At 33.4% G+C, this 25,005-nt stretch overlaps 2 protein-coding genes across 9 annotated transcripts; one reads left to right on the top strand and one right to left on the bottom strand.

The window, feature by feature from the left end:
* Positions 1–6,172: 6,172 nt before the first annotated feature.
* Positions 6,173–17,731, top strand: GLE1 (nucleoporin GLE1-like protein). Of its 3 annotated transcripts, none has more exons than XM_039036226.2 (18): positions 6,173–6,781; positions 7,123–7,193; positions 8,841–8,961; positions 9,072–9,096; positions 9,372–9,530; positions 9,645–9,797; positions 10,061–10,181; positions 10,721–10,869; positions 11,613–11,784; positions 12,936–13,155; positions 13,383–13,492; positions 13,842–13,912; positions 14,469–14,550; positions 15,355–15,426; positions 16,017–16,100; positions 16,746–16,877; positions 17,057–17,179; positions 17,259–17,731. In XM_039036226.2, coding segments are annotated over exons 4-18 (1,929 nt in total). In that variant the 5' UTR covers positions 6,173–6,781; positions 7,123–7,193; positions 8,841–8,961; positions 9,072–9,094; the 3' UTR covers positions 17,538–17,731. The 3 variants fall into 3 exon arrangements, 2 of the variants coding, with proteins under 2 accessions (XP_038892154.1, XP_038892153.1); XM_039036225.2 differs by having other exon boundaries at positions 6,197–6,781; positions 9,048–9,096; XR_016530599.1 differs by having other exon boundaries at positions 6,205–6,781; positions 9,048–9,096; positions 17,061–17,179.
* A 20-nt stretch (positions 17,732–17,751) lies between these two features.
* Positions 17,752–21,668, bottom strand: LOC120081394 (E3 ubiquitin-protein ligase RGLG2-like). 6 transcript variants are annotated; one of them, XM_090315423.1, is made up of 13 exons: positions 21,235–21,447; positions 21,080–21,155; positions 20,862–20,956; positions 20,140–20,224; positions 19,919–20,059; positions 19,713–19,826; positions 19,535–19,632; positions 19,303–19,382; positions 19,127–19,232; positions 18,891–19,018; positions 18,640–18,808; positions 18,409–18,465; positions 17,752–18,320 (listed from the first exon to the last, which is right to left on the bottom strand). In XM_090315423.1, the coding sequence occupies exons 2-13, from the start codon at positions 21,084–21,086 to the stop codon at positions 18,240–18,242; spliced, it is 1,161 nt and encodes a 386-aa protein (XP_090171549.1). In that variant the 5' UTR covers positions 21,087–21,155; positions 21,235–21,447; the 3' UTR covers positions 17,752–18,239. The 6 variants fall into 6 exon arrangements, with proteins under 6 accessions (XP_090171549.1, XP_038892155.1, XP_090171548.1 ...); XM_039036227.2 differs by having other exon boundaries at positions 20,862–21,155; positions 21,235–21,668; XM_090315422.1 differs by having other exon boundaries at positions 20,862–21,234; positions 21,352–21,524.
* Positions 21,669–25,005: the final 3,337 nt, after the last annotated feature.

Genomic DNA, 25,005 nt, shown 5'->3' with positions numbered 1-25,005 from the left:
AGGTGGAGCATTCGGAGTAGCCAATCGACGCAAAGTTAGGATAAGAATTGAGCTGAATTGTCTTAGTAGAGGATATGCTTGAGGACAAACATATATTTAAATTTGGGGATGTGATAACTTATAGAAATATAAGTTATTTGTACCATCTTCTTTAGATTATGCGGTAAAAAGAAGGAAAAAGTTGCATCAAACATATAGAAATTGGCTTAGAAACGCAAAAGTTGTAAAGTATCGGAAGCACAAACGCTAACCCCATTGTGATGGCGAAATGGAATGTCCAAGTCTTTGTTTTGCAGGAAACAGGTCACCGCATGCGACGATCGCTTGAAGGACAAAAAGAGTAACGGATTCGCACTGCATGCGACAGTCAATCGAGAATGAAAAAGAGCAACGCAATTGCAGCCCATGTAGCAATCGATCCTGGATAAAAGATCAATGCAAATGTACCGCATGCGGTGATCAATCGTAGATGAAAAGAGCGACGTATTCGCAGGGATTTCTATAATTGTACAACTTTTCTGTTGTACGATTTGACAAATTGAATGTGGAGCAGAGTGGATGTTTCCACCAAGCCGTGGCAGAAAAAGCAGCTTTTCAGAGCGGGACCACTGACGCAGGAAGTGCCAAGGTCTATAAATAGCAACATTAATTTCAAAGAAACGAGGCTGGTCTGAAGAGACACTTAGAGAAAATCCGGTAGAAAGACGAGATAAAACCGAAAGGGAAGTCTCGGGAGCAAAAAATTCATTCACATTCCCGAAGAGAAGCTCTATGTAGAGACCACTTGTAACGACCCGACCCCCTAGGACTTAAGTTAGACCGTACTAAATACATGTATGCATGGAACTCAAAACGACACTCGGTTATGATGAAATAAATGCTAATTAAATAAGGTAAGTTCAAAAGTCTTTCATTAAATTCAAATACTAAAACAATAGTAGGGTACCCATAAATCATAAAGGACAATCAATAAGTCGAAAAACAATTCTTAAAAGTAAGTTTTAAGCATCAAAACTAAAAGTTAAGAGGAACATGAAAAGAATTTTAAATCTCATGAGCGGAAGCGTAAAAACTAGTCCCAGTGGCTCGATCACGAATTCACCTTCCAAACCTCCAATTTTAAGTCCAAATAATTAGCAAACCAAACTCTTCTTCATCTTGAATGAAATTCTTGAATCAACCCTCAAAACTCGCTAAAACAAACTCCAACTTCACTGAACAACACCTCAATACCTTCACAAACTTGAATCCAAAGTTGAAACACAATGGGTATCAACCAATTGATGCCAAAAGTAAATGAGTATTCAAGAATTAACCAAAAACAACCCAAACGGCAGAAATCTTACCCAAATTGATAGATCCAGTGACGGCAAAAGCGAACGACACTTGAGCAGTGGTGGACAGAGGTTATAAAGAAGAAACTGACGTGACGGCTTTGGGCAGCGTCGGACGGGCTCACAAACGTGAGGAAGAAATGGGGGGTGGGGTTTGACTTTTTATTAAAAAAACAACAACAAGAATAATAATAATAAAACAAAAAAGGAAGTAAATATAATTATATTTAATGTCTTTCCGTTTTACACTATTAAATTCCTTTCCATTTCAAAAGGAAATTAATTCATGCCATTAATTTTCAATTTGAATTTCAAATTGAATAATTTCACGCCAACAATTAAATTCCCGCACTTACACTTGAAGTCCAAAATTCCAAAAATGCCCTCCAACTAATAACAATTACTGAAATTCCAAATAATAAAGTTATTGAAATTACATTATTACTAAAAAAAAATGTGTGGGGTGTTACATCCTTCCCTCCTCAAAGAACTTTCGTCCTCGAAAGTTCATTTTTGAAAAAAAAAAAAAAAAATTACAGGGGTGTTACATCACTTCTACCTGGAAAACAAGCCTGAGAAGGAAGTTCTCCACCACACTCCTCTCACACGCTGGCAAGCAACTCGTCTCCGATCGGGATCTGTGTCAAGACATTGACACGCTTTCCTTATTTGTTCTCACTTTCTATTCATCAACTGTGTTCATTTCTAATATTTCATTCATCCATCTGTAACAAACGCTTTATCGTTATCTTTTAATATCATTATCATATTCATCGTTATCTCTCTGTTCTCCACCATACATTCATCATCCATTTCCTTCACCATGTGTAACTAATTCTCCAGGGTAAGGGGGAAGGATTAAGTGAGTAAGTTAATCCTTGTTGAAGAAATTAGCTGAGTTTAGCTAACACATGCTCAACGACATCTTCACCTGTGAGAGCAGAAGTGAAGATGTTATTCCACCTCTCGAAAGAAGGTTGGAAGAATGCATTAACTAAAGCGAGAAGTATTTCCAGAGATGGAAACAACCTTGCGTTCACAACGTTCATCCCTGATTCATCATAGACATATGGGAACGCAGCCGATCACTGAGAGATGTAAGCCAAGGGAAAGCGGAATCTTAGTTGCGTCCTCAACAGGATTAACGAACTTGCAATGTCCTTTCCCCCAACTCATTCTTTTTCTAACGCATTTCACAAGACTTGTCACCGCATTCCATCAGATTCTTTTGCACATCTTCATAAACAACCCATTTATTTGTTTATTTATTTATTTGTCATAGCATTTTATTTTATCACCCACTTTATTTTGTCACTGCATTTTACTTTATCATCGCATTCTATTTTATTATCGCATTTTACTTTTCACCGCATTTTATTTTATCATCGCATTTTATTTCATCATCGCATTTTATTTATCACCGCATTTTACTTTTTCAACCCAATTCATTATTATTTTGTTTTCGGTCGCATATATCACATTAGTATCGCATTGATCACCGCGATCCCCGTGTTCGACCTCAGATCACTCTAAGAAACTTACGTTGGAATTATACTTGGTTCCAGCGCAAGAAAACTTGTGACACATGCGTACTACACAAACACATACTACAAACGCAAATCAGCATCATCACATACATTATTTTAGAACGTAGTATCACATTTATTATCGAGAAGCGCAAACACATCATCCACTCCACTCCATCACCATTTCCCATTTTCCACCATCCTTTGTGGCGACATTACATTCGATCCATCCACCGCAATAAAAAATTCAAGCTTACAAGTTTTTGGCGCCGTTGTCGGGGACTAAAATTCAAGCTTACATATAGACTGGTGCTTGATCGTTTAGTAAAAGGTATACGATCGTTTAGGTAATCAGGTTGATCATTTAGACGATCGTTTAGGTAATCAGGTTGATCGTTTAGACGATCGTTTGGGTAATCTCGCTCTCGCATGCGATCGTTTAGCAAAAGTTATATGATCGTTTAGGTCGACTGTGTGTGTACACGATCGTTTAGAAAAACTTGAGCTATCGTGTAGGCTCTCGTTAGCTACACGACGAGCAGTGTAAAAATCTGAAGCGATTATCCGATATGTTTGCAAAATGAAAAATATTTTTATTTTATCCTTCAGTTATGAAAAATTGAATGCAACCTCCCACTTTCACGTACGGTTATGGAGAAAAACCACCAACAATTATTTTATAATTGTTTAATTATAAATAAATATAACAATTAACTTATCATATTCTATTTATAACCTATAGTTTTAATATCACCTCATATGCAACATATAAACCATAGTCCTTTTCTCCTCCACAAGATATAAATCATATTTATATCCTTTTCCTCCAATTAATATATCTCATATACAATTGACCAATAATCATATCATATATAATCAAACTCCCTATTGTTAATTTGAACACTTCAAAACTGACCCAAAAGCTGATTCTCAACTTGAATCCATTGAGCTACCAAGGGAACCTTATGGATTTGTAGCTTGAAGCTCCAATGGTATGTGAATAGCTGATTAAACTCTTTAGCCACGAGATCCACCATCCGTTAACTGCCAGACACTCCATAAAGACCGACAGTTGCACTCTTTTCACCACAGATATATTTATGTGTCCATTGGATATAACCAATTAATAGTACGATAACCCTTCATAGACGCTCGTAAGTACAACTACTATTTTACCATTTTCCCCTGTAGTTACATCTAACTCCTTAAGTACCATTGATCCCTCTAATGAACAATACAACATAGTCTTACTATGTGTGGACACCTCTCGGGCCATGAGAAGGTGTGCGACGCTATATTGTTCAAGCCCTGGAATCAGCCTTTAAGGGAGCAATCTATCTACTTACCCCTGCTTTCGGGAAGGAGTGAATTCCATCTTGTGTAGCTGAGTTCTCAGCTCCCAAATCAGACGAATCCCCAAAGTGGTAGGTTTGAGTCGGCAATCTGGCCACTTGTATCCATACAAATCAAAGGACCGCCCTAAAAGGTAGGAGTTCCTAACTCACTTAGAATTAAGGTCATGTTACCTATGGTCATTCTAGTGAAGTGAAGTCTCTATCATGAATGACGTTATATAATGAGACTATAACACTTCGTGGTCCGACCTTATACAAACTTCTTTGTATAGAATGCCTCTACTCACATGTCTCCACATGAATGATCAGGATCAGACCATCTGTAGCAAGTCAGAACACTTGTAACGCTTCTACAAAGTGGGCCGCATCCATAGTATCACCAGGATAAAGTTTCCCTCCTATATCCATATACTACATACCATTTTGGTTATCACTTAAGGCATGATCTACCTGTATGTCTCCACATACATGCTTAAGTTACAACGACAACCATGGATCTTAGTTTATTGATTTATGGTAAAGCAATTAAAACATCCCATGTTTCATAGACAACAGTGAAGAAAATATCATATATTATTACATCACAAGCGTTTGTTCAATACAGTGTTTACAAACTACAGGACCCAACTAGAGTTTAGGGCATTAACCCCAACAATTTGATTGATGGGTAAACTGTGAACTATTATGTGATCTTATCATGATTTATGACCTTGCTGGTATGCTTATGTTTGTATAAGATTGTGACTGTTAACACTTCCATTGGACTATGCACATCGAATGTTATGAGCCTTCGGGCCCACACCTCATGCTTATATACGGTGTCCCCTTGGGACCACCACTTATGTTTATGATTGGTCCCTCCGGGGTCACACCTTATGAAAGCGTGCCTTCGGGTTCTCCTCTTATGCTTAAGCCTACGCCTACAATGCCATAGTGCACTTGTGTCCTGATGGGAAGGCTAACAGATCACTGAGTGGGCTCAATAGTGGGTCGCTTACTAGTATACTTATATACTTATCCTTTTCCTTCCATGTTTTTCAGGTAAAGGTAGAGATAGATCGACGAATGACAAGAGAGATCCGTGATCTAACCATCTGGACGAGTCATTGCTTCCGCACTTAGGTTTTATGCACTAATGTCTGGGTTAGGAGTTAGGAGTTTTATTTTTTATTTGTTTTATTTTTTTAAACTCTATGAATATTCCTTGATTTCATTTATTGGTTCATTTAATTGTTATTTATTTTAAAGTTGGGTCAGGGTACCCCGAACAGTAAATTATTTTTTTTTTTGTTTTTATTTTTGAAGTTATCTTCCTTATTTATTTGAGCTTTATTTAACAAAATACATTTTTTTTTATCTCTTTTACTTAAATATCATTCGAGAAATGTATTGCCAAGCACATGCATTCATAGAGTAGCGTCTAGAAACATACTAGAAATTAGGGTCATTACAAATTTAGTCCATAGGTTTCAAAATGTTACAATTATCATTGACATTTGAATTTTGTTTCAATTTGGTCTCTAAATTTTAAGATTTACATTTTTAATCTCGATTTTTCACTAAATATCTATTTTTGCGTATTTAGTATTATTGTATACTAATAAATTTAAAATAGTTAATACAATTATAATTAATTAAGTTTCATTATCTTTATAATGTTTAAATAAATTTAAAATTTCACATCATGATTATTTTAAGTTAATCAAGAGACATTACGTCAATTATTGAAGTTAACAATATAAAATCTTGAAACATAGAGACCAAATTGAAATAAAATTCAAATATTAAAGATAAGATTGTAGCATTTTAAAATTTAGAGATTAAATTAAAACTAAACTCAAAACTTAAAAATAAAAGACGATAGGCAATAGTTGAATTCTTAGTAAAATTTTAAAAACAAAAATATATTTCTAAAAGTTATTTTTAAAATTTAACTTGATTTTTGATCATTAACCAAGGAATTAAACTAAAAACTTAAGAAGGAAAAGTAGGTTTCTCAAATGAAAATGAAAAAGGCGGAAAAAAAGAAACCCGTTCCATCTTCTTCCTATTCCACTTGCAGACGCCGACCACCACAGCCCCCCCTGTTCGGTGCCTCGGTCTTCTTCTCCGGCGAGCATCAGTCGACATGTAAATGTTGGCACTCACTCACTGTCTTTCGCTGGACCACCAGGCTGCGCCATCCACGCGTTGACAACGTTACCCACACAACAAACAAACCCACGCAGTTGAGAAGCGTTTCTCCTTCTCTGGCGGCTCTGCAAACCCACATCGACGATCAAGTTCCTCCGGAATCTGACTCGAGTAGACACCCACATAGATAGACGCCGAGCGTTCTTCTCTGGTGATCCAGTTACTCGCCAGCGGTGCTTTAACCTACATATCTGACTTGCATCGTGAGCACGACTTCGATTGGCTTCGCTGAGGCCGTTGCAACATTGTTTCTCTCCTTTTCGACGAGCTTTGACATTGACCCGCATTCGGGTTGGCCTCAAGTCAATCTACCCATAATGTTAGAGGTTCGGATGCTTTGGAACACCAACCAACATGGTTAAGGGCATTTTTGGTAAGATTCAGTATGAAATATTGCTTTAATTTCCTTTCCGAATTGGATTAAGTGTTCAAATTATATTCTAAACCCTGGAATGCCTCTATGATGGTTGTATTTGGGTAAAGTTTGAAGTATTCAATTAAGGTTATATCAGTATTAGCATGTCTTGAACTGTTTCAAACTCGATTACAGTGTGTTAGATCAGTTTGTAATGTGAAAGCTTGTTGTTTGTAGTTTTGGACTAATTTAGACCGGATGATTAAGGTCTATGGTTGGTTTATGGTGGAGTTTGGGGTAGTGTCGATTATGGTTTTCAAACTGAGTTTTAGCACCTAAACATTGTGTTTACTGTTTAGGCTTTCTAAGAAGGTGATGCTTCTTCAAGGAAGTGGATTTTCAGATTGAGAAGTGTAGGTTGTCAATCGAGGTAAGTGGTTTCAACATCCCTCTCAAAATATAAATGACAATTGTTTTGGATGCTTTAAATGTTTTCCTATCAGAAAAATGTTTTATGTGATTTGAGGATGATGGTAAGTATATTGTATATTTTTAGTTGTTTTCGTCAAATGAAAGTATGTAACTGTTTTGAATGATAGTTGGAAGTGTTTCATCAGATTTTGAATTGAAACTATTTCTCCTTTGGTTTTATTACCTGGGTTAAATTATTAAAAGGTTTGAATGGTTTGATTTAATGATTTTTTCTGTTGAAATTGCTATTTGAAACTACATATTTTGTTACAAATGTTTCTGAATGATTCAATGGGGGCTATTCAGATATGCCAAGTTTTGTTTTTGGGATTGTATGCTCATGTGGTTGTATCCAAATATGGAATCGACGGGAAATGAAATGACTAAAACTTATTTGTGAGAAAACAATTTTGAAATGAAGATTCATATGTGTGGTACACTCATATGGCTTGACACTTAATTGACTGATGTTTTGGTCAATTGTCATTCGACTTCTATGATTGAATGGATGAATGACGGGTGTTATCGACGTTTAACCACATATGTTGGGCTAATTCAACTATGCATCCTTTCTACTCTGTATTTGGAAGTACTAAATGACTAATAGCTCTCTTGTATGAAAGTATTGACTGCTTGTAAGTTCTATTAAATTGAAAGTATTGACTGATTGGAAGCTTTGTATTTGAAAATATTGAAAAATTAGTGTTATAGATAATATGAAATTTTTGTTTATTAAAGCTATTGAAAGTTTATTTAAACATTTTGGTTTTGTTGTAAAACTATTTGTAAGTTTCAGCTTGAAATATTTAGTTTTGAAAGCTTAGAGCCAGCTTGGTAAGAAATTTGAAAACAATGAATTCAATAAAAACAAAGTTGTATTTCATGTTTTCATATATGTTTTTGATAGCAGATTCAGAAATTAGATTGTAATTTAAACAATTGTTTTAAATGTGTCTGATACTATATTTATAAATCATAAAACTCGTTGTAGCTTACCCACTAAATATTAGGTTGACTATAAACCATTATTAATTAATTTATGGACATGAAAAGTAAAAGAATTAATTTATGGACATGTTTATGTTAAGTTTTTTGTACAATTATTATTTTATAATATTATATAATTTATAATATATTTTAATTTTTTAAAAAAAGTGATTTGAGTTTATAACATGGAATTTTGTATTTCTAATGTTTTTATCTTATTAATATTATTATGCATTTTAAAATTTAAAATTCAAAATCTGGATACACTGAAAACATAAAAATATTGTTTCCAAAATTTGCATTGTTTGGATTAGAGAATCCGACAACAATTTTCAACAGAATATAGATTGTTTGCCAAATACGTATTTGCTGAATTCAGTGAATCTGAAAATATAAATCAAAATCCAGATTTCCAACTAAACAGACCCTTAATTGCTCGAAAGATTTTGATTTCGAAAGTACCCTTTGTGGCAAGGTTTTGACTAAAAATTTTGCAATGGTTTGTATTTTTATTCACGAACGTTTTGAAAGATAATGAAGTTCAAAGCTGGATATGGAAGTTGCTTATTGAGTATTTTGTACTTATCTGTCTTCAAAATGTTTTATGATGACATATCAGGTGATAATTCTGAGTGCAGTGAAGTTTGGCATTCTGGCGCAAGACATCAAGGGATGGTTATCTTAGGATTTGATAATTTGACATAGAAATTGTTTGTAGTAACTTGCTTTCGCTGATTTGTGTAAGTTGTAAAAGTTTATAATATTAATGTTTCCACATTATTGTTTTAATAACTATATTGAAAAAGACGGGCCGTTACATTAACAGTTTCTCCTCCGGTATTTGAAGCAGTTCAAAGTTTGCTTATTGAAGCTATGTAAGTTCTTTATTCTTTCGCATTCAACTTTTGATATTGTAATCGTATTTTTTTCAAGTCGATTTTATGATTGGGCAAAAATTTTGAAGTTACTTTTTGGGCATTTTGTTGCATTGTAGATTTAGCATCTTTGTGTACATGCCTGTTATGGATGACTTCAAACTAACACATGCCTGACAAACATCGTTTAGCATAGTCATTTTTTCATGTTGAACGGCATACCAGGAGCCTAATTGTCAATTGAATTATTCTTTTGTCTGTGTTTCATTCTTCAGGAGTCCTGTGAAGTTGACCCTTCGGTGTCCTTCTAAGGTTGGTCAAGTTACAGTTGACCCAGATCCTGATTTTAGCTTTGATGATTTGCGAGCGGAACTTCATTACTTGGAGGAGAGGTTAAAGATATCCACGATGCCTTTCAAGAAAACATGTTCACGGTATGATATATATATATATATATATATATATATTTTATCTCTGAAATAGACACAATGAATTTGTGCATGCTTCTTATTTCTTTGTTAAAGAATTTTTGGTTTATAACTTAACAGAGACTTCCCTATCACAAAAACTACGAAGAGAAGCTCCAAGCCTTTTGTAATGGGAGTGTATGAGGATGAACTAAATGAAATATTTAGTGATGAAGTGTTTTGTGACCCAAGTTCAAATGCTAAGCGCTTCAATTGTGATGGAATTTTTCTCAGGTATTTTATTGTACTGCCGCATCCGACTTTCTTTATTTCTTCTTTTAAAAGTTTCGTTTTTTGTTTTTAATTTAATGAATATTTGTGCTTAATCTTCCCAAAATATATTTTCTACGTGAAGTTTAAAATGACGATTTGTTCATGTTCTAAACTTTTCTTCGTCATGTGATGTGCAAAATTATCATGCTAGTATATTTTGATTTGAACTATTACATATTTGGCTTTCTGCCATGAAGTTTTAAGATTTTTCTTGCCTTCTCTAGTGATAGTGAAGATTCTGACGATGAATCAACTCTTGAAGCACAAGCCTACCTGAAGGAGGACGTGGATTTAGTGGAAAGTTCTTTAGCTCAGCTAACACATGATCATATGCTTAATATAAAGGTACTTTGGGGAGTATCTAATTTATATTTGTTTCTTTTGTTGATGTCTACACATATTTTAGCATCTAAATATGGATGTAACATACATTTCATTTCTCATGACATTTTATGTCCGTCCCTCGTATCACTTATCATAAATTTTCAATTAGTTTGTTATTTTTCTTTGGTTTTTGCTTGGTTTAGTAGATACTAGATAATACTTTTGGGGAGACGCTTTTGTAAAAGAATTACTGTGATGTTGAATAATGATCTTTCTTTGATAATTCTTGGAGTTCTAGATGCTGTATCGCACCAAGGTACTGTGGATGAGATGTATGTGAAATTAATTTAACTGGTGGTTTTTTTGGTACAAAAACTCATGAGTTATATGGTTTTAATTTGGATGTTGTCGTTGCTGTATTCTCGTTTAGTCTGACGTCTACGACTTAAAACTTATAAGATGTTGGAAATTATGAAGAACTTTCAATTTCAACCATAGTGTGATAAAGTAGATGTACATTCCTATTCTGCTAATGTTTTTCTAAATTGGTTTATAAACAGGAGGAAATCAGGAACCAACTCGGAAGGTTGGAGACCGACCTTACTACTTTAAATGAAAAGTCAAGTGCTGCAATCTCTCAAATTGAGAAATACTATGAGGCAAGACGAGAAGCTGACCGGAGACTTGATACTCAATATCAACGTGAGATGTATGCTTTTCTATTAGTTTGTTTGGTCATCTTTCTTTATTTTTGTTTTTAATGAAATTGGTCATCTTTCTTAATTCAAATTTGGTTATCTTTCTTAATTCAAATTTAGGAAATCATTTTCTGTCACATACCTTTATTTAATCTTTCACAGATTTCTTTCGTCAAGAAAATATTTGTATCTCATATATTCTCTATGTCATGGTTATGTTCACTTATGTTCACCAAGTGCCGAAGCTGAAGGCATTTCTATAATTGTAAACTAAAAGTTTATGCATTGAATTCCACTAATGTATTTCTTTGTATTCAACCATTCCGACCTTGAATTTGCAGTTTTTTCTTCTCCATGCTTGAACCTAACCAACTAGATTTTTAAAATCATTTTAACCATCATGGGTTAGCCTAGTGGTCAATAGGGGGTATGAACTTGATAAAGGGTTAAGAGGTCATGGGTTCAATGCATGGTGACTACCTACCTAAGATTTAATATCTTATGAGTTTTCTTGACACCCAAATGTTGTAGGGTCAGGCGGGTTGTCCTATGAGATTACTCGAGGTGCGCATAAGCTGGCCCGTACACTCATGGATATAAAAAAATATTTTTTTATAATTTATAATTTTTTTAAGAATGTTCTAATTAGTTCTTTGTGCTTCTTTTCTATACCTAGCCACTTATGAATGACTGTATGGAAGCCCCAACTAACATTGTAATTTTACTTGTGCTTATCCTTTACCTCTACTTTTAGTGCCGAAGGCCTTGATAAGTACTTGACAACTGTTCAACATCATCACGAACAAATATCACAAAGAGAAGAAAGAAAAATAAGAATTGATGCAGCTTTTGAGGAAGCCAAAAGAAAGGAGAAGGCCATTCTAGAAGATAAAAAGCGTCAAGAAAAGGTTAAAGCAGAAGCTGAGGTTTGTTACTAGCTATTTGAAAATGACGAATGTTTTTTCTTGTTTGTTTGTTTATTTTTATTTGTTTCCATTTTTTTATAAGAGCGTCAATCATTTTACTGGTACTGGATTTGATGTAGAATTAAAACAATTGTTTCTTGGGTAGTTAACTTGTAATCAAATTCTATTGAATTCTAACTCTATCAACCTTGCTTTGATTCAATATGAGGATCATTGATCAATAATCCACCCTATATTTACTTTTTAGATTAGATGATATTATCAGGGAGTTAATTCCAACTTCCAATGGTAAAAAAATACAAGAAATTACAGGACCTAACTACGTAAGTGTTTTGAATAGCACGGCCAGTTGAGCTTTTTGGAACAACCCACCTTTAAATTGAGGTGCCAAAGACCACTTATCTCTAATCAAACCTCTAATTTCTTGAACTTTTCATAATCTTATTCTCATAACATAATTTATATTGAGGAGAGTACATCGCCCAAAGAGAGTAAAAGTTCTAATTTGGGAAATTAGCCCCCCTGTCTCAACACTATGGATCTACTACAAAAGATATGTCCATGGATAAGCTTCTCTCCCTCTTGCTGCCGCCTTTGTCAGAATGATCATGAATATCAAAGTCACATTTTCATCCATTGCCCGTTTGCTGCTAATATTTGGGGAGAATTACATTTCACCTTTGGTTGGTCTATAGTACCTCCATAGGGATCAATGGATTGGTTAAAAATGACACTGAATAAACGCCCTTTCAACAATACCAACGGTCTCCTATGGACAAATATGGTCATTGCCATTTTGTAGAAGTTATGTGATGAAAGGAATGCTTGGCTGTTCAAAGGCGAAGACACCTGTAGATGAAATCTTAGATCTATCAATCTTTCATGCTTTAATCTCTCTCTCTCTTGGTGTAAAGATTCACATCTCTTAGTTTAAATTTTACCTTTTCTACCTATTTGGATTATTTCATTCAATCAATAAAATTGTTTCTTATCCCCAAAAAGAATTATTTATATTCATATATAACATTTATATTTACATTTTTCTAGGTACTTGACAAAAAACAAATTTTCGACGTTTTTTTCACCTTGCTCTTAAGCCCCATAGTTGGTGCAATTTACTGCATCTCACACATCTAAAAACACTTGTGCAGGCAAAAGCCAAAGCTGAGGCGGCAATGAAAGATGCCATAGAAGCTGAGAGGAGAGCAATGAAAGAAGCAGCTGAAAGTGAAGCCGCTGAAAACTTTAAAAAAGTTGATATTGTACAAGTGCAAGAAACTATGGTTGGGGCGCTAACTACCAAACCAGTAAACTCAGTCGGCCAACCTAAAGAAGCTGCTCCGAAAGGATCATATGTGTCAAGATCACCAGGTGATTTTTAGTATGAATGTGATGATGGCTTTCTGTTTTCGTAAAAAATGATATACTTAAAATTTCTGACAATGTATTTCTTTTTCCGTTCTATCTGGATGTTTTCATGTTCATTTCTCTTTATCCAGAAGATAGATTTCCATATGACTTTTTGTGTGTGGTCTGTCAACTTACTTGATATCAGTGTTTTATCTAATATTGAATTTTTTGGGCCAATCTCATGGCAGATAGCATGGTTAGAGCCTCAAAAAGTGCTTTGACTTTAGAGCCGGAGAGACTACAAAAACTTAAGGAGATAGAGGAGGGAAACCAAGCATTGAGATTGAGTTCAAATAAGGTTTGGCATTAACAAGTAGTTTGAAAGCTTATTATTTTATCGGTTCTATATGCAATAGATATTGCTAAGCATGGATATTTCATTTTTACGTGGAATGCAACATACTGCCTGGTTAGCATATGATAGTAAACATTGGTCACCGTGTGATTGAATGTATCTCTCAGCCTTTCTTTTCATAAACCCCATCTTATAATTATGTCACTTCTATTAATCAGATTTGTAAAAGTTTCGTCCTATGACTTAAATTAGGATCGACTATCTTCTCTCTAAGACTTGTGATATGATATCTTTGAGTATTTGTATATTGATGTTATCATAATACTAAATGTCTATCTTTTCATCCTATCAGGATTTTAGCACCCATGAAAAGCATATTGCTAGGCTAATCAAACAAATAGGGGGGACAAAAGAGAACGTCAGGTATGAGCATTCTTTGGTTTTTGTATGGCTATTTTGCAATTGAAACTCTTTTGATAGAGCGCTTTTGTTTTTCATGTGCATTTCTTTTTGCAACTGGCGAGCTTCTTTCTTAGTATTTATTTGGTTACAACCTGGTTCCTATCGCAGGCTGCATTGATGTTATTGCTGTCTACAATGTTTAGTTTGACCACGACTATTTTGTGAAAGGTTTCTGTCTATGCTAGTATTTTAACAAAATATGTTTCTAAAATTTAAAGTTGAATTTATTAGATTAGAGCTTATTTGTATAATTGTATTGACTCTTGTCTTTGAAGTTTGAACTACACTTTGATCCTAGGGCCACCAACCATGGAAAACTTGAAATATTAGATGAATCTTTAGTTTCTCTTGGTAGAACAACTTTGTAATTGTAGCATTAAGCAATATATTTGAAATAGATTTAAGGTTACATTTATTTGTTACTTGTGTTTTTACTTTAGCTTTACAAATAGACAACATTTTTGTATTTGTATTCTCGGAAGCATATTGATTGATTGTTCTGCTCAATCTGATTCAGAACAAAAACTAGTGAAATTCTCAAGATTTTCATGGCTCCTCTTTGTCCGCAAACTATTAGCATTGCAGCATTTGCAAAGAAGGTAATAGCATCTCATTAACTAGTTGATCATACATCTTGCTTTTATGTTACTCATTATGGTAGTTTAGTAGTTGACTACATTTAGAAGTGTCGTGCCCAGATGCAGTGGCTTCTTGCATTCAACCTTGAAGTTATAGGCTCAAAGCCTTAGAATTTCATTCCTAAGTTATAATATGTTAAGAGTTCTTGAAGTACAAATTCTAATAAATAAAAAAAAAGAGGTTCTGGAAGTATAATTGTTGATGGTCCAGAGGCAAGCCCCTATTATAAATTTACACGGGGATTAGAAACCTACTCGGATCTGGTAGTAAGAAGGTTTTTCATTTAACCTCCTTGTAGAATATGTTTAAAATATCATATTTGTGTAGGTCATAGTATTATGACTTATGGAAGGGTCTTGTGTTTGACATTTGTGTACTAGAGTTAATTTTAAAAAAGTGAAAAACAAGTGGTTTCTTTAGTTATATTTTAATTTAATGTGGTTAGGCATGTCAAATTTACTACTCAAATAGGCATGCTATGTGTGGTAACTAGCTAGACCAATGTTGCTTTTCTTTTCAATTGATGCCAACTGTAAGACATGCATGGAATAACTAACCATCTTTGATCGTCTCTTTCATTACTCAATAGCTAACTTTATTTTCAGATATCTGTTCTTGTATTACCTTTAGCTATCATGCAATTGGATCTTATTATTATTATTATTATTATTTTTTGAACAAGAGTTGGATCTTGTTCTCGAAACTTTTCTTCATGTAGTTTGGCCCAGTGCCTCGAAGCTTCTAACTTCCTTTTGATATTTCAGATCGTTTCTCAATGTGAAAGTCCACATGATGCATTTGCACTGAGTCATGTTATTGTTCTTGTTACCTCACAGGTACTGCACTGATCATGTTTTTGTTCTTGTACCTACCTATTGTTTTTCCCCCTTTTTCCTGAATATCTCATTTCATATTTTAATATTTAAACCCCTGCATATAATGTATTGCATGTAATGTGAAATCAAGGGCACCAAATATGTTCTGAATTCAAATGACGCCCCCCAACCCTGCCACTAGTGGCTTAGGCAACCTTTGTAAGAACATCAATCTCCTGAACAACACATCACCACTTAGTACACACAAGAAATCACTCAAAGGGGAAGAGGCAAAGGACCAATATTGATGGTTAAGCATTTGTAGGGGCACCTACACCCGTCTAAAACTTGAACCCTGGAGACATAAAGGGTTTTTGGTATTTAAGCTTACCCAAAGGTTCCATATCAATTGATATTATAGTATAACTTGAAATAGTATCATATTAGTGGTAAAATAGTCCTTCATAGTTATGCTTATTTCTAGAGGTTTGTTTTCTTGGTTGGACCGCCACAACAACCACCACCACCCAAAAAATAATTTTGTATTTCCTAATTCTTTTTCTTAATACAGTGACTATTGTATGCTAATGCTAGCAAATTATTTTAACCAGGTCCCAAGTGCTATGGTTCTTGTTCTTGCAGAGTTCCATAGAGCTTGCATCTACACAGTTCCGAAGCACATACAATATTCAGCGGTTAGTTCTTTCCGACAACTTAGATTGTCTTTATCTCTTACCATTCTTGATTTGGTAGTACCCTAGAGCTTCATCGTTCTGCCTTCTCCTCTTTGATGGCAGTTTACTGTGTTCTTAATGAAAGTCTTGATTGATTATGATATTTTCTCTTGCCAAATATTTTGGGCCTTGCGTGATTGCATTTTAATCTCTTAACTACCGAAAATTTCATAGAAGAATCAGCATCTTGCTTGTGAATGCATTTCTTTTAATTTAATATAGAAAATGATTCTTTTAGCAAACTTTCGTGCTCTACTAGTTTAGTTTCCAAGCTTTAGTGATTGGTTTGGAACAAGTTGTGATTCATGTGTCTAAAGCATGGTACGAAGAAAAATATATAATGTTATTGCAAATTAACGAGGAAATATTTGTACTGTGAACTTTATTCCAATGTCCAAGCAGATTAATCCTCCATACGTTGTTTAGGTTTTGAGACGGACAAATTCCACCTATTCATAGAAATTTGCTCATTTCAAAATTTAAACCACATTTGGATCAATACAAATGGTTTAGTGCGCTTGTGCTGTAAATCTACTATGTTTATTTTTTTATTTGTGTGATTCCTCACTTGCATATTGTGTAATTTTTACACATAAATTGCCATAGGCTGCATTTGAATCCAAAGAGTCATATTACAAAACTATTGGATTTCGAGAGGACAATGGAAAAATGGAGAGTGTTGAGAATTATTTGATGCGGCTAGAAGCATACATGAAACTATATGGGGCATTGATTCAGGTTTGTCCCTTCTAATAGCTCGAGAAGTACCTTGAAATATTTCGTCTTGCTGCTTATTACTTCAGAGATGTATATAGTTGAGCTACTTTCCTTATCTAGTTATTATACCCCATATTCAACAATTATGACATTAGTAATCTTTCTATAAAAGCAACTTATAAAAATGGATCATTTGGCAGACAGAAGTTCCTGGTGTCCGCAACTTACATGGTCTTGAGGAAGGTTGGGCATGGCTAGCAAGATTTCTAAATGCGGTTCCCCCCAATACATATACTGCAGCCTCGCTCAATGCGTTCTTAAAAGTAAGTTGAATAGAAGTTTAATTACTGAGAAGTAAGCTGAAAAAATCATGGTGTGACCCTAGTTTGTATCATCATATAGGTAGCAGGGTTTGCACTGTTTAGAAAATATAAATCCCAGTTCAGGAAGCTTTTGAACATCATCTCTGACAACTTCCTGAGTGCGCTAAGAGGAAAAGGGAACTCACATTTGAATCATATAATATTGGACATTGAATCCTATTTGGAAGACCGAAGATTCCTTCAAGAACCAGAAGGAAGAACCTTGGTGGGGGGTTCCTTGGCGTCCTGGGATGCGGTTCCAGAGCCAGAGTACACGCAAGATTCATACGGCCATTCAAGTAATTCATATTTTTATTGATACTCTCCCTCCTGTATACACTTTTATTATTAGTTTAGCAGAGGAAATGTAACGCTGCCTATTTAGCCTTGTCGTATCATTTATAACTTTGGCATTCTTCAATACAAAAGAAAATTTCAGCAATATTGAATAGGTGTACTCCAGATATTGTGTATAAACTTGTAACTCTATTATTATTATTTCTTTTTTCTTTTGGCGCCGGTTTGTAACTCTATTTAATGACAATGATGAATTTTATTGAAGGAAAAAACGTCTGCTTTGTTGAAGATAAAGATAAACAAGTTTGAAAGATTTATGCAACAACCTAAAGACCAATATGTACACACACACACAAAAAGGATTCTAAGAAAGAAATAAGCTTAATGATAAGATTAACACGATCTCCATCTTTGAAGCTTCTGCAAATCCTCTACGTGTCATTGAATCCTCTACGTGTCATTGTGTTTATAATTTCGAATCAATGGCTATAGTTGTGTTTGATCTTGTGATGAAGCAGACAGAAAAACATCCCATATGTACAAACTCTCAGTAGAACAATATTGATGTTCTTTGAAACTGTCATCAAATGGGGTAGGTTCAAAACACAATCAAGACGATATAATACTCTATACCCTCAAGTTGTGTTGAAGCCTCGACCTTCAATGTAAGTTTCAAGGAGCCAAAAAATAGGATAAATGACCCATTTATACAGTATGGCAAGACTTAGTAAAGCCTTATTCTAGTCTGAATAAAGCTTCGGCATATGGGGCACAACTCGAGATTTTCTCCGCAGTCGCAACATGTCTGCATTAGGAAAGGGAATAATTTGTGAATAATTTACAAAGGAGAATGAGTTTCATTTACCAGGATAATCATAGGATTTGGTTCTTACCAGATGGCCACAACCAAAAGCCAGATCCTTTGGATTTGTGAGACAAATGGGGCAAAGCTGCAAGGCCAAGCCATTTTCACAATATTAGTCTTTACTAGAAAGAGATCCAAATAATAATAGGTTCAAATGATATGAAGCATAAAGTTCAATAGAGTTCAAAATAAAAGAATAGCTTGTTAGGCCCCTAGGAAAAGTAAATGTTTAATTGCTAGCAACAAAGAGATTAGAAACCTGGTTGTCATAATGAGAACTTGAGGATGAAGTTGTGCCAACTCCTTGGTTGTATCTACCAAGTGAAGGTGTTCTGGTCGGAAAATTGTTTGAGCGCGGGGTTCTTGAGTAGCCATTGTACACAGGAGGGGGAAGAGGTACTCTTTCTGGTGAAATCCCTCTTTGTCTTCTGCTTCATTGAGAGTAAAGAAATAGCATTCGTAAATCGTCAAAAAAACCGTTGAATCTCAATACAATGAGTGAATGCATACCCCAATAAGCCAAGCTCTAGAGTTGCCAGGTATTGAGAAGGTATTTCCATCAATGCAGCGAGGGAAAATTCTGTTTGCCTTCTGACATTGTTTACATTTTTCGACATCATCTCGGTGAAATTGACAAACTAGATATGGATATGCCAAGCAATTTTCGATAGTCAACATATATTTCAAGTTGTGAAGGGGAGAAAAACCAAGAAAAATCTTTCATGTATGGAATAGCAGTTGAAAACCTGAAAATTATCGAAAGCTCGGGCTGGGATGTTATCATCAAATTCCTTCATCATATCCCAAGGCCCATCTCCGACACCAACTAAGATTATTGACAACGGGTACTCGCTGCAAGTATACTTGTGCTTTAAGAAAAAAAGACTTTGGATAATCAAAGATGAAGTTGCTTGATATTTACCTCGCCCTTACAATTGCATCGATTGACTTTTGTTCTTGTAAACTCAGTTGACCGTTATGCGTGTCAACGCTTCTTGTGACCTGATTTTAAGGCGATTTCTTTTAGACATCTATACTATTAAGGCGACCAAATGATGTAACAATATGCAACATCCAAGTTTTTTCATATATCTGTATTGTAAGATCATTAAAGATGGATGTCGTACAACTTGGTAGTTCGAAATTGGACTGACCTGCCCATCGGCAATTATCAGCAAAACATGGTACTGACCACCAGATTGCTCAACTATTGTCATGGCCATCTCAATTATTGGTGCAAAAGATGTAGGCCCTACAAGAAGGGAGAAAACAAGGGTTAAAGGAAGCCAAATGGTCAACAGTTCAAATGGATTGAAACAAGAAAACAATTACCTGCAAGTTTTAAGTTGGGAACAATTTCCCTGTAACGATGCAAAACTTCCTCAAATCCATTACATATCCTGTCATCCTCATAGAAGCTAAAAACATCTTGATCATGGGTTGATGCTGCAAAAAACACACTTCAACTGTCAATAATTCCCCTGTTATCAAAAGATTATAGCAAAAATCGAGATAGCGGTTTGAATGAATGCAATTACCATCTCCAAATCCAAAGCAGGGAATCAAGTTATCCTCGTCGAAAGCTGATAATGTCTGTCCTATTATAGATATAGCTTGTTCATATGGATTCTGCCCGTTCCCAATGTGGTGTAAACTACGTCGATTAAACGACCTTGAACCTACGTCGAAAAGGGTTTCAACATGCTAAAAGACCAGGGATTAAATGTGTTGAACTAGAAACTATGAGATGAAAACTGACCTGTCCACTCATTGCTCTTCGTGAAATCAATTCCCACAATGAGATTAGATGACTCCAGTCCGGCTTTAGCAAGAGCAGCAGTCACCTGTTTTAAAACCCCATTATTAACAACTCCAAAAATGAATTGATAGAAACCAAATATCTTGAAATGTAAATGATAACTGAATTACAAGATAAACCAAGTTTTCGAGGTACTTGAACCTTCTCAATCTTGAAATTCACAATGCACTCAACAAAATATCCCTCCCTCCCTTCTTCCCTACTCACTGAATTTATAACCGAACTTCCCCAACAAATTCTTTAACTAATTACTAATGTACCTTTAATATCCCTCTAATACCATTCCTATCATGAATCCGTATTTGTTATTATCAACAGTAGATAAATTTGTCAGGGTGAAATGGCTGATTCCATTTGTTATTTTGTACTCAACGAGCCTGCAATTTCTATTCTCAACTCAATCATAAAACTATTTCATACCATGAATTTATAACTTAACACCAATCCTTGTACCTATTTACAAGTTTATGCAGACAAAGTTCATATGGGCAGGTCAAAATCGAAGCAGATAAAGCTACTACTTTCCATTTACAACCCAATGAGAATCATCAAAATGCATATCTTTCCCACATAACCTGAAAGTTGAACAATATAGTTCTCCTGTGTAAAGTGAAACATAAAATCAAACAATATTAACATAAACAGGACAAAGATTTTAAAACCTCATCCAAGGATTGGTAATTATCTGCTATTCTTGAATATTTTCTGTCCAGCCTTCTCTGTGGTTGAGGCGTTTGTGAGCCATAATCAGAAGGTTCTGCATATGGATATTGATGAACATGTGGAGATGGTGGAGGAAAATTGTATTGATCCCATGTTGAAGAATTACCAGACCCATATGAATAGAGCTCTCTTTGACCTCCTTCCCTAGAATTCTTACCTCCCATAACTCAAAAACTCTGAACAATTCCTTCAGTATTAAGCAAAACAAAGTACACACAAATTCAACAATTCACCTGTAAGAACCACAAAGAATGAATAAACGATCCTCTAAATAAATAGGGTCCCAAAATAACTCTTGGGTCTTCAATTTACCTGCAAATGATCTCGAAAAACAGAGCCATCCAGAGAATGTAAGGAAAATATTTGGGTATTTTATACGAAGCAAATCTTTTGGGGAAAAATCTAATAAACAAAGACCAAGAAACTAACATGGTTGACCTGTTCAATTATCACTATCGTTGAAAGTAGAGAAGTTTCCTGGTCTCTTTCTGGGCTTGAATTTGGGTAAAAAAGAGATTTTGCACACCGATTATTATATATCGAGTAGTTTAATAACTTGGGTAAGCTTCCAAATGTATAAATTATTGAAGGAAATGTTGTATGGAAAGAATTATGGGCCAAGGAATAGAGAAAAATGGGTGGAGTCAATACTTTCAAACCAAACTATGACACCACTATTGCATATGCGATTTATGGTTTTCTGACGCAATATCATGCGTAAGAAAACTAGATGAAGTTCTTAAATCATTTTAAACCAAGATGAAGCTTTGTTATATGGTTGGTGTTGACTGAAATTAAATATTCTTGCCGACCAATTTATGAACTTCCTCTTTTTCTCTATGCTATTTTACACCTCAAACAGATATAACCGTCGGAAATTTTCTAGTACTATCTTAATAAATTTGTCACGTTAACCTGCTTTTAAAAAATAGGATGAAATCCACTAACATTAGTGTGAGTTTATAAAGGTAAGTTTTTTTTTCAATAAAGAGAGTATGATACTCCCTCGTTACTAAAACTTTTCTTAGGTTAGGGAGAGGTTCATAGAGGATAATTTTCTCCACAAATGTAGAGTTTGGAGTTTGAATCCCTTACTCCTACATATTGTTGAACTGAAAAAAAATATAAAAAAAAATAAAAAAAGACATTCAAAATTCCATCTTTTAAAAAAGTTGTAAAATATAACAAAGACATCCTATTTATAGCATTTTCACGGACATATTTAGATCCATAACTCCCATATCTTGCCAATATAAGTTATACTGCAACTTGTACCACGAAGTATGTATTAATGACCACGAAATCTATAGTTAGAATCTATCTACTTGTATTGTCTAGTATTAAAAAAATGGGACAAATTGTAAAAACCACTCCTAAAATATGATGGTAGTTGCAATTATAATCTTAAACTTTTAATTGTAAAAATCGAGTCATCAAACTTATAAAAGTGTCAAAATTGGACTCTCAAACTTATAGAATTATAATGATCATAACAATTGTACAAGTATGAGAGTTTAATATTTATCATTTAGGGACCAAGTCCAATTTTTACGGCTAATGTAAGTTTGAGGGTCAAATTTTAAATGGAAATTTGAGGGTCTACTTTTTACATTTGAAAGTTTGAGGATGTAATTGCATGCAATTGTCACCATGCTTCGGGAGTGGTTTTGTTGATGACAGTCGTAATTTGCCCAAAAAAAAAATAAATCCATAACCTGAATGCATGAAACATATACTTAATTTCATAAACCTACTTACTAACTCTCATCTAATCTAACTAATCTAGGGAGTGTTTGGAAATGACAATTGAAGTAATGATTTTAGAAAAAGAGATTTAGGTATAATTAATTTTATACATTGATTTTTAAATAATCAAATTTATGTTTGGTTCCAAAATTGTTAATTTGATTTTCAAATATTTAAAAGTGATTTTGAATTATTATGTTTTGTTCTAAAAGTAAATTTAGAGTTAGATTGTATTTTCTATTTGAAGAATTATTATTTAACTAAATAATTATGGTAAATATCTTTTTTTATTTATTACATTATTAAATTCTTATATGCATGGTTGATATTTTGAGTAAGGTGAATGTTTATAATAGATATTGAAAGAAAATTTAAAATATATATAATTGTTTGTTTTATTAACAATTTAATGACAAGCAATGCCTTACATCTTTTGTTAAGTATTTTTTTAAAAAAAATGATTTCACAAATAGCTAAACAACAATACTTTAGCAAAAATTGAATTTATTTAACAAAAATCACCTACCAACTAATCCTCCAAAATCAATTTAAGATACATTAGATTTTTCTAAAATCAATTTTAGTTCATTCCAAACACAATCATTTTAAAGAAAAAGTGATTTTAACCATCTCAAAATCAATCCCAAATATATCCTTAATAACCTAGAATCAATTAAAATTTAATTTTACACTTTTAATCACATTTTTTTATATTATTAAAATTAATTTTGAAGGATTGAAATTATTTTTCGAATGATTTGGAGAATGAAAAAAAAAAACGTTTTTAACCATTTTAAAACCACTTCCAACTATACTATATACACATAAATGTGTGTTTGATTGAATATTAATTCATGTTTAACATAAATGTGTTGTGCGCATGCGCGTATTAGTTAATCTAAATTATTTAATACAAATTCAGAAAAACAATTGTTAAAAAAATATTGAATTAGTCAGAATTTTATTGATGTAGGATGAAATAGATATGAAAGAAAAAAAAAGATATATAAAAAAATTGAAATGAAGAAATGTTACACTATCTCAATTTAAGTATTTTATTATAAGTTAATATTTTTTCAAAAAGTTACACGATTTAAATTGCAAGATATTTTATTTAATCTAAATTATTTGATACAAATTTAGGAAAAATCGTTGTTATAAAAATGTTGAATAAGCCAAAATTCTATCTAAAAGAACTAGTTAGAGAATATGACAGATTTTTAGGAAAGCTGCTTTAAAAGCTAATATAGGTGATTTTGAAAGTAAAAAAATATAAAAATTTGAAAAATGGTTATAAAAAATTAAGAAATAATCGAGTTTACCAAATGTCTAAATCAGTTAAAATTTTTCTAGAGTTGCTTTTGACTTTTCAAAACAATTCCAACGAGACTATATATATATATATATATATATATTATTAATATGAGCATATTTGGGAAATAATTTTAAAATGACAAAAATTACTTTGTCATCAGCTAAATTACTTTTATTTCAAAATGACAATGTTTGGAAATGCTAGGTAAATGATTTAAAAAAAAATCAAAATCACTTTAAATGGTAAGTAATTGTCAAATAATTTGTTTTTAAAAACTCTATTATTTTAATTTTTTTAAAAAAATCTTCCCATTTCAATCTATTTTGTTAAAAATTTATGTGAAGAGATTTGTCTCTCCCTCATTTGAAATAAATAGAGAAGGAAAATCCAGCTTTAGATTTACACTAACCTTTGAAGAACCAATTCTTCACGGTAATCTTCATCAATTCGGTCACGAACTCTCCAATTTGAAACTCGTATAGAATTAAAATTCAGTGTGAACACCACCACAAATGAGCCTTCTGTATTCTCCTTAGGTGTTAAGAATTAACCAAAGCTGTGGACTCTGTTAATTTTTGGAAGAGGGAGGAAGAATTTTTGAGAGGAGAATTTTTTGCAAGAGAATTACATTGGAGAAATATTTTTATTTATTTTACACGGACCTTATATGTTTTTTTTTATGTGAAGAAGATGAAGAATAACCAAATCACACAACTCCCACTTCCATGATTGAGTGAGGAGAAAAAATAGGGAGAGGGAGTTAACTCCTTCCTATATTAAATTCAAAATTGAATTTAATAAAAGTTATATATATATATATATATATATATATATATATATATATAAAACACATAACATATGGTTTTTTATATTGTATCAAATACAATATAATATATAGTTTAAATTCTCTCACTCAATCATGGTATTTAATATAAATTAAATTTATATTAAATTTATATATGAATCAAATCCATATAATTAGTATTTTGAATCATATTTAAATATCTAATTTCTCTCAAAAT

This window comes from Benincasa hispida, chromosome 7 (assembly GCF_027475165.1).
Source record: "Benincasa hispida cultivar pf3 chromosome 7, pf3_genome.v1.1, whole genome shotgun sequence".
Classification (NCBI taxonomy): Eukaryota; Viridiplantae; Streptophyta; class Magnoliopsida; order Cucurbitales; family Cucurbitaceae; genus Benincasa; species Benincasa hispida.
Note: the sequence above shows the minus strand (reverse complement) of the source record. Positions and strands in the feature narration are given on the sequence as shown.

What these genes read in the sequence shown, in the direction of transcription:
- LOC120081394 (XM_039036227.2), bottom strand. Translation starts at nt 21,086, where the DNA reads ATGGGAGGTAAGAATTCTAGGGAAGGAGGTCAAAGAGAGCTCTATTCA. An exon ending in ATTACCAATCCTTGGATGAG is followed by an intron (nt 20,225 to 20,861) that starts GTTTTAAAATCT and finishes GTTTTAAAACAG; the next exon opens with GTGACTGCTGCTCTTGCTAA. An exon ending in GAAGAGCAATGAGTGGACAG is followed by an intron (nt 20,060 to 20,139) that starts GTCAGTTTTCAT and finishes TTTTCGACGTAG; the next exon opens with GTTCAAGGTCGTTTAATCGA.
- GLE1 (XM_039036226.2), top strand. An exon ending in AGGTTAAAGCAGAAGCTGAG is followed by an intron (nt 11,785 to 12,935) that starts GTTTGTTACTAG and finishes ACACTTGTGCAG; the next exon opens with GCAAAAGCCAAAGCTGAGGC. An exon ending in TATATGGGGCATTGATTCAG is followed by an intron (nt 16,878 to 17,056) that starts GTTTGTCCCTTC and finishes ATCATTTGGCAG; the next exon opens with ACAGAAGTTCCTGGTGTCCG.